The 17,699-nt window shown below is 50.9% G+C and overlaps 2 protein-coding genes across 7 annotated transcripts in view; one reads left to right on the forward strand and one right to left on the reverse strand.

The window, feature by feature from the left end:
* LOC140904217 (uncharacterized) overlaps positions 1-17,699 on the forward strand; it is an 85,592-nt gene that overhangs the window by 54,231 nt on the left and 13,662 nt on the right. The window contains exon 1 of one of the 3 annotated variants that reach the window (XM_073326623.2): positions 11,257-11,461. The exons of 1 other annotated variant lie outside the window; for it this stretch is intronic. The gene's annotated coding sequence lies outside the window, so the exon portion shown is untranslated. Of the gene's footprint in view, positions 1-11,256; positions 11,462-17,699 lie in introns of those variants that run through there. One more of the 3 variants, XM_073326625.2, reaches the window with a different exon arrangement.
* Positions 450-11,133, reverse strand: LOC140904233 (uncharacterized). 4 transcript variants are annotated; one of them, XM_073326676.2, is made up of 5 exons: positions 11,051-11,133; positions 7,606-7,694; positions 6,812-6,938; positions 2,530-2,631; positions 450-2,189 (listed from the first exon to the last, which is right to left on the reverse strand). In XM_073326676.2, the coding sequence occupies exons 2-5, from the start codon at positions 7,684-7,686 to the stop codon at positions 892-894; spliced, it is 1,608 nt and encodes a 535-aa protein (XP_073182777.1). In that variant the 5' UTR covers positions 7,687-7,694; positions 11,051-11,133; the 3' UTR covers positions 450-891. The 4 variants fall into 4 exon arrangements, with proteins under 4 accessions (XP_073182777.1, XP_073182780.1, XP_073182778.1 ...); XM_073326679.2 differs by lacking the exons at positions 7,606-7,694; positions 11,051-11,133 and adding an exon at positions 3,145-3,568 and having other exon boundaries at positions 6,812-6,894; XM_073326677.1 differs by lacking the exons at positions 6,812-6,938; positions 7,606-7,694; positions 11,051-11,133 and adding an exon at positions 6,294-6,805 and having other exon boundaries at positions 450-2,186.

Consider the following 17,699-nt stretch of genomic DNA (forward strand, 5'->3'; position numbering starts at 1 on the left):
GCTGCGCCAACATCAGCTTTATTGTGTAGCCTTCGTGTGCATCCTGAAGTCTGAAACTGGAGCCTGACACATTCGTTGCCTCATTGGTGAGCATCATTTCTACAGCCTGAAAGTCCCTGTTACCCAATCACGCAGCCAGTTTGGGATCCCAGGGGAAGGAATGTCCTATGAAGCACTCTCTCTTTGGATCCAAACGGTGAAAGACGACTGCTCTCAATCTAACCCTGGCATGCTTTGGAACTGTAATCAGTGACACTGAACTAGGAAGTGGAGTTGCACAAACAATTTTCCTTGGGTCATTGGTCACCATCGCTTCCTTTACTGGGGTGGAAACCAAGAATTAAGTGGGTACTCTTTCACCCCCAGTTCTTTCCAAATCCTTGGCCTTGGTTAGGGTAAAATTTGCACATCTCTGAAGTAGAATCCTTTACAAAACCATTCAACATCAGTGTTCTTGAGGAATGGCTTCTCAAACCATACCCAGCTTTTCTTTAATTTGGTGGCACCGTTCCAGGCAAGGGACTGATACAGGCCTGAATCAGAATCTCCGTTAGTTACCAGAGCAGTAGTTTCTATTCAAAAATAGCGATTTTTCTGCAGCTATTAGATTTCCAAACACTGATTTCATTTTATACACAGTTTTAGCACCTACTAAGGATACATTCAACAAAAATCCCACTTCTATTTCCTCAATATCTGCATCATGAAGGGGAGCATTCCCCATACCCTAGGCTTAGCTAGAAGAGATCTTCTGTAGGGCCTGGGTTACAAATGGGCCACTTCTCTGGACAAGCTGAGGGATAACGCTGCTGCAAACGGTTCACACAGCTTTAAAAGTTACTATGTGGGAATCAGGAAAAGTATTAAAGAAAAAAAACGTATTGATAAGCCCTAGAGGTTTTTATGGTGTTGATCTCCCTTGCAGATTCTCTGATGGCTAACATGGGCTGAGTGCCAAGAGAAGGTATTCCCACACTCACGGCATTCATAGGGCCTCTCCCCTGTGTGGATTCTCTGATGTTGAGAAAGGCCTGATCTTTGAGTGAAGCATTTCCCACACTCACGGCATTCATAAGGCCTCTCTCCTGTGTGAATTCTCTGATGGTGAAAAAGGCCTGATCTTTGAGTAAAGCTTTTCCCACACTCAGTGCATTCGTAGGGCCTCTCCCCTGTGTGGATTCTCTGATGATCAGAAAGGGCTGATCTGTGAGTGAAATTTTTTCCACACTCCCGGCATTCATAGGGCCTCTCGCCCGTGTGGATTCTCTGATGACTAACAAGGTGTGAGCTGCGACTGAAGCGTTTCCCACACTCAGGGCATTCATAGGGCCTCTCCCCGGTGTGGATTCTCTGATGTTCAGAAAGGGCTGATCTGTGAATGAAGTTTTTCCCGCACTCGCTGCATTCATAGGGCCTCTCCCCTTTGTGGATTCTCCGATGACTAATAAGGTGCGAGAGGCTATTTAAATTTTCCCCACACTCACGGCATCCGTAGGGCCTCTCCCCGGTGTGGATTCTCTGATGTTGAGAAAGGGCTGATCTGTGAGTGAAATTTTCCCCACACTCATGGCATCCGTAGGGCCTCTCCCCGGTGTGGATTCTCTGATGTCTATAAAGGTCTGAGCTGCTCGTGAAGGTTTTCCCGCACTCACGGCATTCGTAGGGCCTCTCCCCCGTGTGGATTCTCTGATGAACAGAAAGGGCTGAGCTTTGACTGAAGCTTTTCCCACACTCACGGCATCCGTAGGGCCTCTCCCCTGTGTGGATTCTCCGATGTTTAGAACGGGCTGAGCTGCTCGTGAAGCTTTTCCCACACTCCCTGCATTCATAGGGCCTCTCTCCTGTGTGGGTTCTCTGATGAACAGAAAGGTCTGAGTTGTGAGTGAAGTTTTTTCCACACTCAGTGCATGTATTTCTTCTCTTTCTCCTGAGGGTTTCCTGCTGTGTTGTGGTTTCCTTCAGGCCCTTCTGAGTTCCCCAACAGGAAATAAATTTACCCACTTTCTCCCCTGGCTGGTTTCCCTGCTCAGCTTCTGGTCTGTGCTGAATCTCACAGGATTTTCCCCGCTCATGACTCCTGGACACATTGCTTTTCCATCTTTGTGATAATTCTCTGTGTTTATCCACTTGCTCAACATTTTCCTGCTGAGAATTCTGCTCCTCTTTCTCACATACCATTGCATCACCTGCTGTGATAGAGACAGAAACCACAAACGGAGATGGAAAGGGGATGACCACTTGTTTTGGTTTGGTCTAATAGAGAGGTCAAATAAAAACAGGAACTGAACTCCCCCAAACTCTTCCCCCAAATAGGAGAGAGGAGGGGGATCAATTCAACCTTCACATCCCATCCAAATTCAGAGGGAAGGGAGGAAGCTACTGCCTCGTGTCTGCTAGGATCTATAGGAAGCCATGAGCTGTATGCTAGGGACAATAATGAACCAAGAGAGCTCCCAAGGGCTTCGTAGGGCATCCCAAATGTTTCCTTCAGGCACTTACAGATTCTGAGTTGGTTTAATGTTTACTCACCTGTGCAAGGAGCTCTCAGGCTCTCTCTTTCCTCTGAACGCTTGAGGTCTGGGACCCATGGCTCTTCCCCTTGTTCCACAGCAAGCTGGGGAACTGGAAACCCTGCTCAGATGAAAGAAAAAAAGGAGTTCAGTTGATTTGATAAGACTTGGTCAGAGACATTCTATTAATTTAACTTCAGTGCTTAGTGTGAGCTGGTGTGCCTGGGGCAGTCCTCACTGAAAATGCCAAGGTAAGGGCAGGCTGAAAAAGGGAGAGCAGATGCTCCCAAAACTGGTGGTTAACACTGAAGTTAAAATCACGGACCAGTCACAAACTGTCCTACTGATCACCCACACTGGTTATCGAGAAGCTGAAAAAAGAAATCACACAGCCCCCTTTATTGCATTCCAGTTCTGACTCCCAATTGCCACCTAGGTCCAGTACAGTGAGAGGTTATTTAAAAACGCTGCTCACAAACAAAATGTTCTTCTGACATGAAAGGGTCAGCTACTTTACCAGGTCACTATAGCTTTGGATCTTACACAAAATACCACACTGCCAACCTATCCTTTAGCATCTAACAAAGACAGACAGACGTTAAATGGGAATGCAGTCAAATACAGATTTCGGAACCTGTATATCGATTCTCGTCTGGAACACATCCACAGCTTGGATGGGTCATTCAGTCCTTTGTTCAAGGCTTCAGTTTGTAGAGAAGTTGCTCCAGAGGTAGGAAGAGGGATTGAAGAGAAAATGGAGATGATGCAGCTGCCCTTTCTATTCCCTTTGCCTTGTGGCTTGTACTTCCTGTGTCCCAAACACAAGCTTCACACCACATGGCATGGAAAAGCCTTGGAGTTCTCAGTACACAGGCATACCCCTGCACGTCTTGCTGACTCAATAGGTGTATCCCCTTGGTTCTTTTCATGGGCTCATTGTACAGCTGATGACCCTTGACAGGCCAGTGAAGAGGCTCAGCAGTGCTGATGCCAGTCTGTTCGGGGGGTGTCACCCAGAAACACTGCACAAGTCTGGAAACACAGATTTCCCCACAAATCTGTAACTCACCATACAAAGGTTATAGAAACAGAAACAAAATGATCATACTTGGAAAACCATAATATTTTCACTGGTTCCTTACATGGCATATCTAGCATGATTCATTGCAATTTTATCAAAATTGGTATTAATAATAAAATAATAATATAAAGTGTCTCTCAATTCCATACAGTGTCACACTTAGTAAACCAGTGAATTCCCAGGACCAGCTCCCTGGGTCCCTGAAGATGCCCAACACTCTGCTTATGAGGGATTGAAATACCCACATATCTGCTGGGAACACACACAGACACACACTGCGTCAGTCTGTACCCCTATGTTCACTCTTCTACAAAATTATGATCAGTTTTTTACATAGTATGGCTTGTGAGGTATCATTTGAAATCATATAATCTATTGAATATTGTCCTGTTAAAATATGTGTAACAACACCGTATGTAAAGTTCTAAGATTTTACTGCATGATATTACTGAAAAAGTTACAATTCTGGGGAACATCCACAGACCAGTTCCTCAGAGACAGCAAGGCAAACAGCTGGTCAAATCGCCATTCTTCGGCAGGGGGAAGGTGTGAAGAAGACATTTACATTCCATCACAGGGACCACTTGAAGCTCATATCTACAACAGATAGCCTGTCATTATGACTCAGCTGAGAACTGAAGTTGCTTCTAGTACAAAGGACTGAATTATAAAAAGAGGGGAGGAAAATGCTTGAGACTCTCTATCTTCCCATGAGAACTCCCGAAGAACTGAACTTGGCAGCAGGGGTTGGTTAGAGGGAGCCCTGGCTGAAAGGAAAGCCAGCCTGTCTCAGCATATGGCAAGAGAAACATTTGCTTTGTATCCATTTTAGCTTGTTAACTTAGACATTAGTTTGTGTTTTATCTTGCATTTCTTTTGTAAACAATTCTGACTTTTATACCTCATTACACGTAGTCAATTAATATGTTTTTTTGCCAGTAGTTAACAATCTTGGTTTTTTGTTTTATCAAACCAGAGTGTTTGCATTAAAGTGTGTTGGAAAATCCATTTGGGATAAGAAGGCTGGCACGTGTCATTTTCCACTGATGAAATGACAGACTTCATATGAGCTTGTGTTGTTCAGTAGTGTGCTGGACAGTGCAAAATGCACATTTCTGGGGGAAAGTCTGGGACCAGAGAATTTTCTGGGGTTCTCCTGTGGTGCACTGTAATTTGTGAGTGGCTGACTAGCAGCGCTCAATACTGTGTAGCTGGGAGCGAGTTACATGCTGGAGAATGTGTAACTGCCCAGGAGTGGCTGTTCTCACAGTAAAGCAGAGTAAAAGGCAACCCAGCTTGGGGAACTGAGGGGACACAGCTGTTAAACAGTCTGGATTGTGCTGTGGTTAATGTCACAGACACTCAATTTCAAAGAGTCTCCTAAAACACAGAGAAAGTAAATCCATGTTCCAGAAATCGAAAACTCCAGACAAAGTGCTAGTCTCCATACTTCTTGCTGACAGAGAGGTCCAGAGACAATGAGAAGCTGGGAACAGTAAGCATGGGCTTGTGGGGTTCAGTGGAGAAAGGGAACAGGAAGGGCAGAGATATCACTGAATGCAGGATCTCAGCAGTGCTAGATGTCAGGATAGCACATACTGCAGCCCATTGGAAAACATAATCCCAACTATACATATAAAATGAAGGGGTCTAAATGAGTTGTTTCCACTCAAGAGACGATCTTGGAGTTATTGTGGATAGTTCTCTGAAAATATCCATGCAGTGTGCCACGGCAGTCAAAAAGTAAACAGAAAGGGATAGATAAGACAGAAAATACAATATTGCCTCTATATTAATCCATGGTATGCCCACATCTCGAATATTGCATGCAGATCTGGTTGCTCCATTTCAAAAAAGATACATTGGAATTGGAAGAGGTTCAGAAAAGGTCAAAAAATGATTAGGGTCTGGAACAGCTTCTGTATGAGGAGAGATTAAAAAGACAGGGACTTTTCAGCTCGGAAAAGAGACGAAGGGGGGATATGAGAGAGGTCTATAAAATCATGACTGGTGTGGAGAAAGTAAATAAGGAAGTGTTGTTTACTCCTCATAACACAAGGACTAGGAATCACCAAATGAAATTAATACGCAGCAGATTTAAAACAAACAAAAGGAAGTATTTCTTCAAACAACACAGTCAACCTGTGGAACTCCTTGCCAGAGGATGTTGTAATGTCCAAGACCATAACAGGGTTCAAAAAAAGAACATGATAAACTCATGGAGGACAGGTCCACCAATGGCTATTGGCCAGGAATGGCGTCCCTAACCTCTCTTTGCCATAAGCTGGGAATGGGCGACAGGAGACGAATCACTTGATGATTCTTTGTTCTGTTCATTCCCTCTGGGGCGCCTGGCATTGGTCACTCTCGGAAGACAGGATACTGGGCTAGCTGGACCTTTGGACTGACCCAGTCTGGCCGGATTTATATGCTAGGGAATCTACTGAGTTCAGTGCGATGGGAGGGAGTAGGAAAATCCCTGGGTGTGGAGAACACTGGGAAATTAGAAACTATCATTCAGGAGCAACAGACTCTAATTAGCCTGGAAAATCAGCGTGTGAAAAATAAGAATCGGGGTCATGTGACTTTGGGAATGAGGGACGCAAAAATCCAAGGAGTCTGCAGAGAAAAGAGATTGTGACTATTGCACGTGGGGATGGGGGAGGAAGACTCGCCAGGTCTCAAGTCATGTCACTACCAACCTAGGCCATTTTCAGATGCTGAGGGGCTATCCAGAGCAGTGAGGAGTTGTATCATCTGTAATCCTGGCTGAGTTTCAATGTTCTGCTGCTGGATCTCCCTTCTCTGGATTCCCCAGCCAGCATTCAAGGACGCCCTGAGTGCCTGTGTGATCAGTAACCCTGGACCAGCAGCTCTGACTCCAGCAGCCTGCTTCTTACACCCCAAGCACATTCAGTTTGAGTAGAGTAGGCTCAGGGTTTGAGAGAAGGCCACGAGTAGGAACCTTCTGTTCGTTATGCTGGACCTAACTCCCCCGTTTTACTTGTGCAAACAGGAGATATAAGACACTGTGCGATTCTGCTCCCGTGCTCTGTTCCCAAAGTGTTCTACAGCAGGGGAGGGTCGCTGGTCGTGTGTGTGTCACTGGCATATTGGGGTGCTGCTGAAACAGGACAGAGCAGAGGTGGCATTGTGGGGGTGGCGTGAACCTTATCTCTTCATTTCTCCTTCCAAGGACTGTGGGGACAGGAATCCTTACCCAGCAAGGTCATATTCTCATAGTTCTCCTGCATGACATATCTGTAGAGGGCTCTCTGAGTGGGGTGCAGCAGAGCCCACTCTTCCCTGGTGAAATACACAGCTACCTCCTCGAAGGTCACCGGCCCCTGAAAGAACAAGATTCCCACACTCAGTGCCTGCTGCCCCACTCACAGCCCCACTATTCGTGGGGGAGAGGAGCCAATCAAATGGGAGCTCTGGGTGGATCACAGTCAACAGAGTCCCACCCCCACCCTGGTCAGAGCATCCAGGTTGAAGGGACGAAGAGAGCGCCCCTTGGCTTCTCCAGGAGATCCATCACACACCTACTAGCTACACACTATAGGAGATGAAGCCCCTAGCAAGGTCCAGTAAGAGCTCCCTACACCCTCCTCCTTGTGAGGAGCTGGATATAAAGGGAGCGGAATCTCCCCTAGCCTGACTGGTGGGTGCCCCCTTCATATCTCACAGCAGCAGCTGGTTAGTTGGGTCAGGCTCCAGCACTGGGAGTCTAGTCGGTTTTCCCAGCTCCATGTAGGTGGGTTATTTTCTGTTCAACAAATTAGGGCATTTCCACCTCCGAACCTCATGGGTCTGTTCCTAGAATCTAGGCCACTTATTAAACAGCCCCCAGCAGGTTTGCTACCCCCTGTCCTCCTCCCTTTCTCCACCCTGTGCATTTCCCGCCCCGCTCCAACCTCCAAACCAGACGGTGCAAACCTTCCCCTCTCCGGTGTATTTGCTGTCCCTCTCCCTCCTGCAGGACCCACCAGCCACCCCGCCAATAATCCCTACCTGAACTGGCTCCTCTGCAGCCATTTCTCTCCCCTGTCCCGTGGGAGGACGGGATGAACTGGAGCGAAACATGGACGTCATTCTGCAGCCTGGCCGGGTGAGAAGGACAGTTGTGAAATTAACTAAAGGCTCTTCTGAAACCTCCACATCACGATTCCCCCAGGCTCTTTCCCTGCAGAGAGACACCCTAAGATTCTGCCATGATGAGAAAATGATTGCTCTCTTTGTTACAGTGTAGACATGCCCCCTCCTGCCAGGCTAAGCCCACAGACACATTTTTAACCTCCCTTCTCTCTCCCCCCATCCCGTAACAAAGTCTCTGAACACAATGCTAGAAAAAAGCAGAACCAAAGGAGTCACTTCCAAGGATTCCCTCTGATACTGACCCCATGGCAGCCACACCCCAGCAGGAGGGCTATGGAGTCAGGAACTGGGTTTTCCTCTGACTGATCCTCATCTTAGAATCATAGAATATCAGGGTTGGAAGGGACCCCAGAAGGTCATCTAGTCCAACCCCCTGCTCGAAGCAGGACCAATTCCCAGTTAAATCATCCCAGCCAGGGCTTTGTCAAGCCTGACCTTAAAAACCTCTAAGGAAGGAGATTCTACCACCTCCCTAGGTAACGCATTCCAGTGTTTCACCACCCTCTTAGTGAAAAAGTTTTTCCTAATATCCAATCTAAACCTCCCCCACTGCAACTTGAGACCATTACTCCTCGTTCTGTCATCTGCTACCATTGAGAACAGTCTGGAGCCATCCTCTTTGGAACCCCCTTTCAGGTAGTTGAAAGCAGCTATCAAATCCCCCCTCATTCTTCTCTTCTGCAGGCTAAACAATCCCAGCTCCCTCAGCCTCTCCTCATAACTCATGTGTTCCAGTCCCCTAATCATTTTTGTTGCCCTTCGCTGGACTCTCTCCAATTTATCCACATCCTTCTTGAAATGTGGGGCCCAAAACTGGACACAGTACTCCAGATCTTGTCCACAGGAAAGTGATTCTACCCACGGTGCAGTAATGCAGCTGTCTGGGCAGATTAGAGAGCTGGAAGTCTCTCTCGAAACTCTTCTCTCCTACAGCCCCTTTCAGTCTCTCTGTCTCCTATCTCCTTTTCCCATCCCCTCTCCCTGCCCACCTGGATTCTGGCAGAAGCTGATCAGGGAGAAAGACCGAAGTCAGGACTATCCCCCAGAGTCCCTAGCCAGGGACCCCAGATACCCCTCAGAGCTCCACCGGCCATGGAACCCCCACCAGACCATCACTGCCAGGCTGGGAATCCCAAAGGGTTCCCCCCACCGAGAACCCCTACCTGCCAGGGACCACCCCTCCCAGGGGAACCCCCACTGGGAATTCAGTCCCCCACTGCCTGCCTAGTACCCCCACTTGTCCTCGAGCAGGATCTTCCATACCGTTTACCTGGGACCCCCTGATGCTTTACAGTGGGACCCCTCAGTCTGCTTGCCTGGCATTCCCTGACCTAGTGCCAGGGACTCCCCTCCGACCCAGTTCTGTGCATTGGGCATGACAGAGCCCCTGGCACAGCACCAGGCAGCGTCTAACCCCCTGCCCCACCTCCCCAAGAGACCCCCACCCCCACTGGTCTGCAGCCAACAGGCCCCCAGCGATACCCACCTCCAGGACCCATAGCCTTAGGGCTGGGCACATCACAACCACCCCCCGAAACCCCAAACCCCCCAGAACCCATCAAACTCACTAGGCTGCCCCCTGCCCAGTCACCCAGAAGCCTCCCCCTACCCCAATGCCCCTTCAGCTCTAGTTCAATCTCCCCAAACAATCTTCCCTCACAGTGTCTGATAAGCGGGTAGAAAGTTATCACCACCCCCTGCTGGCCACTCACACAGGCAGAGGGAGCCCGGGGGAACACTTCTTTAACAAGTGAAGGGAAGGCAGGAGGGGCAAAGTAGGTAAGAAATTTCCATGCCCTGTCACTAGCCAATAGCAGCCATCGTGGATCCACCAGAGGTGGCTACATCTTTGCACTGCGGGAAGCCCCCCCTCACGGAGACCCTTTGTCATGGGGTTTGGGATACTTCTGGACCCACGCTGCACTCAGAGGGACCTCCTCATCCCGTGCCGGCTGAACCCTTTCTTTTCTCCAGCTAACTCTCTTGTCACCAGGTAGGAACCACTGATCCCCCAAACATGGAGAGGCCTCTGGCTTTGACGTGTATTAAATATGTATAGAGAGGAAAGTGGAAAATCAGAGGAATTTTATATCAGTTGTTGATAGGAGGTGAAAGCTGAGTGTATTTCCCACCACAATTTGGTCAATGAATAGAGCGGAAATGGGCAACACTGGCAAACGTTTGAGATCCATATTCAGGAATCTGAGAAAAGGTGTAAATCTGAGATTTTTGTCATAATTTATAATTACAGAGACAGGGAAAGCTCTCAGGGGCATATTCAATTAGAAGTAGACAACTAGAGTAAAAGTGGGGCAAACGTTGAGGGTATTTTTGAGGAATCTTTGAGACGTACAGAGAAAACGTGTCACAAACTACGCAACTGAGAACATGGGATAAACGCCAAGACCGGGGGGGCTTTTATGTGGCTATTAAAGAACTAGCTGGAAAAGGGGGGACCGTTTGTGATATAAAATCCAGCCTGTCCAATACAGAAGCAGAAAGTGATGGTCCCCCCCCCCCCCGGCCCCCGTTCACCTGGGCAGCAGGGAGCCCTCTGAGGGGCTGACTGGAGGGGGCGGGGGGGGGGAGCTGGAGGGCTCCCTGGGGGAGGGGAGGGGAGGGGAGGGGGCGGCAGTGGGGGATGGGCAGGTGGGGGGCAGGTGGGGGCTGGGGGCAACGGTGGGGAGTTGGGGGCATCAAGTGGGACTGGGAAGCCGGGATCGGGGGCAGCCCCATGGGGGACACGTCCCCTCCCTTCCCCGCCCCGGCAGAGACCCGGCGTCTCCTCCCACCCCCACGCCGGGGCAGCCAGGTTGGGGGATGGCTCCGGGCTCCAACTTCCCACCGACACCGGGACAAATCGCTGCGGATAAAACGGGGGGAGGGGGAAATCCCGCCCCCCCCACGGGAGGGGAGTTTCAATGGACATGTGAGGAGGAGGGAGAGACGGGGGGGGGGGGATCAGGGGAGACCAGAGAGCGGATCAATGGGGGGTGGGGGGGAGTTTACAGCCACGTGGGAGCTACCGAGAGGGAAAAGGGGAAAACTGGGGGGCATTTGTGCCCGGGGGGGGGAGGGGATCCAATTAACTCCCCCGCCGCCCCCCACTTCCCCCCCAGGAATTTCCTGGCTGCACAGAGACAGTTCAACCCCCACCCCCGCAACTCCGGCTTCTCCCCCCAACACCCCCCAAGGGACCCCGCCCGCCGGGCCCCAGTCTCTGCCCCCCCCCCAATCCCAGCCGTGCCGGGGGCAGAGAGTCACTTTCCTGCCCCCCCCCTCCGCGGGGTCTCCCACTCACCGGGGCGAGGGCGGGCAGAGCCCGGGGGGCGGGTCCCAGCTGGAGAAAGCCCCCCCCGGCCGGGCACGGGGGGGTCAATGACGTGCCCCCCCCCCAGCACAGACCCCAGGGGGGAGCCGCGGCTGCTCAGCCCGGGCTCACGCGGGGGCAGCAACGGAAGTGACGTTAGAGGGGGGGTCCCCTCAGGCTCTGGGCATGCGCAGACCGGCGGACGGGCCAGACAGGGCAGGAGCGGCCCCGCGGGGCAGAGGGACTTCCTGACTCTCCCGGCAGCGGAAGTGACGTAGGGGGAGCCCGGCTGCGAAGGCGCGCGGCGGCTCTGCCGGGCTCGTGCGGGGCCGTTGGCGGGTTGTGTGGCTGCCGGCGCTGGGCATGCGCAGAGCGGGGCGGCGGCGGCGCTGCAGCCTCCAGGTACCGGAGCGAGCCCGGGGGGGGGAGACCTGAGGGAAGGGGGGAGGGGAAAATGGCGCAGCCCGGACGTGGCCGGGGAGGGGGGAGAGGCGGCGGGGGGGGAGGGGGGGCGCTGAGATCCCCCCCCCGCTCCCGCCCTGCCCCCTTTCTGTCCCCACAGCAGCGAGGGGGGGCCGGGGTGACCCCCCCCTTCCCCCACGTCACGTCCCCTGGGCTGGGGGGGGGGCCCAGGAAGGGGAGGGAGGAGCAAGCCCCCCCCCCATGGAGACTTCCCCCCCCCCAACCCAGCAGCCCCCCGCCCACCCCCCCCACCTGCTGGTCCCAGACCCCGGCCCCGCCCCACAGCCAGTGACCTTCTGGCCCCCCGCCCCACGGGGTTCCCCAGCGAAAGGGACGTCACCCGGGGCTCCCATCCCCCCCCCCCCTTTCCCCCGCGTGCCGGGCGCTGCACGGACCTTGACCGAGTCTGGGGCAGGGACTGCACGGACCCCGACCGAGAGCAGGGACCTTGTCGGGCCCGGGGGCTACAGGGACCCTGGCTGAGCTCCGGGCCCCTGTTGTCCCAGGCCCTGCATCGGCACGAAGTGAAATCAGGCCCCCATTGTGCCAGGCGCTGCGGACACGGCAAACAAAATCAGGGACCTGGTTGTTCCTGGAGCTGCGGAGACCCAAGTGAGATCAGACCCCCATTTTGTGCCAGGAAAACTGAGGCCTGGACCGAGATCACGGCCCCCCTTGTGCCAGGCAGCGCACGACTGCGGCCCAGACTGCGGCCTCCGTTGTGCTGGGCACTTCAGAGACCTCCTCTGAGATCTGTGTCCCCGTTGGGCCTGGCCCTGCACGGACCCTGATGAAGATCATGCCCCACCGCTCTACTGGACACTGCACAGAACCTGACAGATCCTGCACCCACATTTTGCCAGATGCTGCAGGGACCCCAAACAAAATCCGGGATCCTGTAATGCTGGGAGTTGCAGAGACCCCAAATGAGATCAGGCCCCCTGTTGTGCAGGGCTCTGCACAGATACTGAGCAAGATCAGGGTCCCCATTGTGATGGGGGATGAAGAGATGCCAAGGGTATCTCTACATTGTCATTTAAAACCCACAGCTGGCCCATGCCAGCTGACTCAGGCTTACCGGGCTCAGGCCAAGGGGCTGTTTAATGGCAGTGTAGATGTCTGGGCTCAGGCTGGAGCCGGGCTGTAGGATCCTGCGAGGTGGGAGGGGGCCAGACCTAGCCGGACCATCGACACCCCCATTCAACAGCCCCGCAGCCTGAGCTGTGTGAGCCCAAGTCAACGGGCACGGGCCGGCCGCCGGTGTCTAACTGCAGTGTAGACGTGCCCACAGCGACGGAGGTTCCTTGCCCCAAAAAGCTCAAAGGCTAAATCGTGCAAATGGTGGGAGGCTAATCTCCATTTTACAGATGGGGAAACTGAAACTCAGAGAGCTGAAGTAATTTGCTCAAGTTCGCATGGAGAATTTGGGGCAAAACTGGGAACCGAACCCAGATTGTTTGAATCCTTGCCTCTCCCCTTAACCGCAAGCCCAGCTTCTGTGTGTACAGCGTTGTTTTGGTCTGTGTTTGCATCTCATTGGCTTCCAAGGGAGGTTGTGGAATTTCCTTCACTGGAGGTTTTTAAGACCAGATTGGAGGTACACCTGTCTGGGAATGTCTAGGGATACTTGGTCCTGCCTCACCACAGGAGGCTTGCGTAGACAACCTCTCAAGGTCCCTTCCAGGCCTACACTGAAATAATTCCCTTTTGTGCTGTGTCGTGTTCTACACTGAGCTGCTTTACATGGTGCCATTTGGAACTGTGATGCACCATGTTGTGTTGCATAGTTTTGCCTCAGCTTGTTTGGTGCCCGTGTTGTGTTGGTTTGAGCTGAGCTCTTTTCCGTTGTGTACTTTTGTCCTAGGGTGTATTAGTTTGCCTTGTTTTGCTTCCCTGCCCCCCCCCCCTCTTTGTACTGTCTTTTCATGGTGTCGAGGGTAGTGGGGTTTTTTTGTTTTTTTTTCCCCCCTGAATTGCCTGACATGTTGTGTAGGTTTTTTTTCCCTGTATGTTGTGTTTTATACGTATATATTGCATAGCATCATATAAATGTAGGGCTGGACAGGACCTCAAGATGTCATCAAGTCCACCTCTCTCGGCTGAGGGAGCACCAAGTATATGTAGATTATCTCTGACAGAGGTTTGTCCTGCCTGTTCTTAAGAACTTCCAGGGAAAGAGACTTGGCAGCCACCCTTTTAAGACTATTCCAGAGCGGAACTACCTTAGCTCTGGGGACACCTACACAGATTTAAGTGGTGAGCAGCTCTGGAGAGAGATTTCAGAGTAGCAGCCATTCGATGAAGTGAGCTGTAGCTCACAAAAGCTTATGCTCAAATAAATTTGTTAGTCTCTAAGGTGCCACAAGTCCTCCTTTTCTTTTTTCTGGAGAGAGAGGAGACCCCCAGTGAGTGGGCAGCTAGGTAAAGACACTAAAGGTGGGAGGAGAAACTTTGACGTGTGCAAGGTCATCCAGGCAGTCCGTGACAGAGCTAGAAATAGATCCCAATTCTAGTGCCACCGTACTGCTGTTGTGGGTACTGAAGGTCTCTGCCACACTGGTGTTTTAGGCACTGGTGCAAACCCTTAGAAAAGGCAGAATTTACACTAGTGCACTCTGATTGGCATTGGTGCGCCATGTCCCCGTCTGAAGGCTTTCTGGGGGGACAGTGGCCTCACAGAAGCTTGGGGCTGGCTGAACAGTGCAGCTGGTAATGGAGGGTCAGCTGTGAGTGCTGGAGCACAGCTCCACAGGACTGGACACTGACTTCTCCTGACCCATGACACACACCCCTAGCTGTGTGCAGGGACTGCAGCTGAGCTGCCCTGCCAAGACAGCCTGTGCATCCATGGACAAGCCACGTCTTCCTGCAGCCTAATACAATGGGGCCTGGGGACCTTTCCAAGCTGCGGGTGATGGGGCTCTGGAGTTACCGGGGTCTATTCCTGGCTCTCTCACTGACGTAGAGACTGCTTAGTGACCTTGGGGAAGTCACACCCCATCTCTCTGTAACGCTGTCCTCAGTAACTCGAGAGCACGAGCACCAGCCTCAGGCAGACTGGTAAGAAGCAGGGCACAAACCCCAAATTGGTTGTGAGGTCTGTATGTAGATTTCACCAATCAAGAATCCAGTGTAAACGCTTCAGGCACTGTAAGTGTATTAACGTGGAATCACAGAGAGTCCCCTTGGGTCATCCCGTAGATCTCACCATGCAGGTGAGCTCACCTTTGTGACAGATGGTCCCTTACACCAGGGGTTCTTGACCTTTTTCTTTCTGAGGCCCCCCCAACATGCTATAAAAACTCCACGGCCCAAGTGGGCCACAATAACTGGTTTTCTGCATATAAAAGCCAGGGCTGGTGTTAGGGGGTAGCAAGCAGGGTAACTGCCTGGGGCCCCATGCTACAGGGCCCCCCACAAAGCAACATTGCTTAGGCTTTGGCTTCAGCCCCAGGTGGTGGGGCTCAGGGCCTCAGACTTCAGCCCCATGTACTGGGACTTCAGCTTTCTGCCCTGGGCTACAGTGAGTCTAATGTTGGCCTTGCTTGGCAGCCCCCTTGCAACCTGCTCGCGGCCCCCCAGAGGGCTCCAGACCCCTGGTTGAGAACCACTGCCTTATGCCATGAATCACAGCAATGTTCAGGTTACTGCCAGTCCCAAAGGACCAGTCACTTACATAGGTCAATTGAACCTTAGATTTCCCAACAAAGACATCACTTGTAGCCAGTCCTGTAATAACCTTTATTAAGATTTACTTGAAAGGAAAGGAGAGTTGTTTTTAAAGTTAAAGCAGGTCATCATTTTGATTCAGATGAGTTACAGACTTAAATTTCAAAAGGTAATAGAAGCTTCTATAATAAGCAATCTCTCCATATTCTTTAGGACTAACCCAGGCTAAGCAGCTGGGGATCTCTTGCTTATCCCTAGAAACTTTGCCCCCCACAGTCCAAGCAGCATACAGATCATCAGTTCCTTCTGTATGGGTTTTTGTCCCCTTCCTGCCACGTGCTCTGAGCTGCAAACTCAGCTAATGGGAAGTCAAGAGCACAACAACAGTCTTTTGTCTTCTTTAACACCCCATAATAGTCTATCTGGTGTTGATGGACCTTTCCTGCCAGGCAGGGTGTCATGCATTCTGTTGCCAATCAGCACTTCACATAGATAAAGTCTCTCTCCTGTCTGGTGATTTACATAGCCGATGCAGCTAGTCAGATATTGACTCTCAAGCATTCAATAAAGTCTAAAGACAGGTTTCAGAGTAGCAGTCGTGTTAGTCTGTATCCGCAAAAAGAAAAGGAGGACTTGTGGCACCTTAGAGACTAACAAATTTATTTGAGCACAAGCTTTCGTGAGCTACAGCCCACTTCATCGGATGCATGCAGTGGAAAATACAGTGGGGAGATTTTATATACACAGAGAACATGAAACAATGGGTGTTACCATACACACTATAACGAGAGTGATCAGGTAAGGTGAGCTATTACCAGCGGGGGGAGCAGGGGACGACTTTTGTAGTGATAATCAAGGTGGGCCATTTCCAGCAGTTGACAAGAACATCTGAGGAACAGTGGCGGGGGGGAATAAACATGGGGAAATAGTTTTACTTTGTGTAATGACCCATCCACTCCCAGTCTTTATTCAAGCCTAAGTTAATTGTATCCAGTTTGCAAATTAATTCCAATTCAGCAGTCTCTCGTTGGAGTCTGTTTTTGAAGTTTTTTTGTTGAAGAATTGCCACTTTTAGGTCTGTAATCTAGTGACCAGGGAGATTGAAGTGTTCTCTGACTGGTTTTTGAATGTTATAATACTTGACGTCTGATTTGTGTCCATTTATTCTTTTACGTAGAGACTGTCCAGTTTGGCCAATGTACATGGCAGAGGGACATTGCTGGTACATGATGGCATACATCACATTGGTAGATGTGCAAGTGAACGAGCCTCTGATAATGTGGCTGACATTCCACACAAAGATGGACTACAAGCCGTCAGGAACAGTATCCCCGATAATGTCACGGCAAACCTGGTGGCTGAACTTTGTGACTTTGTCCTCAGTCACAACTATTTCACGTTTGGGGACAATGTTATACCTCCAAATCAGTGGCACTGCTATGGGTACCCGCATGGCCCCACAGTATGCCAACATTTTTATGGGTGACTTAGAACAACGTTTCCTCAGCTCTCGTCCCCTAACATCCCTACTCTAGTTGCGCTACATTGATGACATCTTCATCATCTGGACCCATGGAAAAGAAGCCCTGGAGGAATTCCACCATGATTTCAACAATTTCCATCCCACCATCAACCTCAGCCTGGTCCAGTCCACACAAGAGATCCACTTCCTGGACACTACGGTGCTAATAAGCGATGGTCACATAAACACCACCCTATACCGGAAACCTATTGACCGCTATTCCTACCTACATGCCTCCAGCTTTCATCCAGACCACACCACACGATCCATTGTCTACAGCCAAGCTCCACGATACTACCCCATTTGCTCCAACTCCTCAGACAGAGACAAACACCTACAAGATCTCTATCAAGCATTCTTACAACTACAATACCCACCTGCTGAAGTGAAGAAACAGATGGACAGAGCCAGAAGAGTACCCAGAAGTCATCTACTACAGGGTAGGCCCAACAAAGAAAATAACAGAACGCCACTAGCCGTCACCTTCAGCCCCCAACTAAAACCTCTCCAACGCATTGTCAAGGATCTACAACCTATCCTGAAAGACGACCCATCACTCTCACAGATCTTGGGAGACAGGCCAGTCCTTGCTTACACACAGTCCCCCAACCTGAAGCAAATACTCACCAGCAACCACACAACAGAACCACTAACCCAGGAACCTATCCTTGCAACAAAGCCGGTTGCCAACTGTGTCCACATATCTATTCAGGGGACACCATCATAGGGCCTAATCACATCAGCCACACTATCAGAGGCTCGTTCACCTGCATATCTACCAATGTGATATATGCCAGCAATGCTCCTCAGCCATGTACATTTGCCAAACCAGACAGTCTCTATGTAAAAGAATAAATGGACACAAATCAGACTTAATAAAGTCTAAACACATTCTTATAATTCTCATACATGTTTTAACAATACTAACACAGGTGAGCCAGACTGATTCCAGCTCTGCGTTTGTCCCCGTTCAATTAAGACATGGGG

This window comes from Lepidochelys kempii, chromosome 28, assembly GCF_965140285.1.
Source record: "Lepidochelys kempii isolate rLepKem1 chromosome 28, rLepKem1.hap1, whole genome shotgun sequence".
NCBI lineage: Eukaryota > Metazoa > Chordata > Testudines > Cheloniidae > Lepidochelys > Lepidochelys kempii.

Coding starts and splice junctions, on each gene's coding strand:
- LOC140904233 (XM_073326675.1), bottom strand. CDS start 6,504: ATGTGCTTGGGGTGTAAGAAGCAGGCTGCTGGAGTCAGAGCTGCTGGT. Junction 2,632..6,293: donor AGCATCTGAAAATGGCCTAG/GTTGGTAGTGAC, acceptor TCATCTGAGCAG/GGTTTCCAGTTCCCCAGCTT. Junction 2,190..2,529: donor CCTGAGAGCTCCTTGCACAG/GTGAGTAAACAT, acceptor TCTCTATCACAG/CAGGTGATGCAATGGTATGT.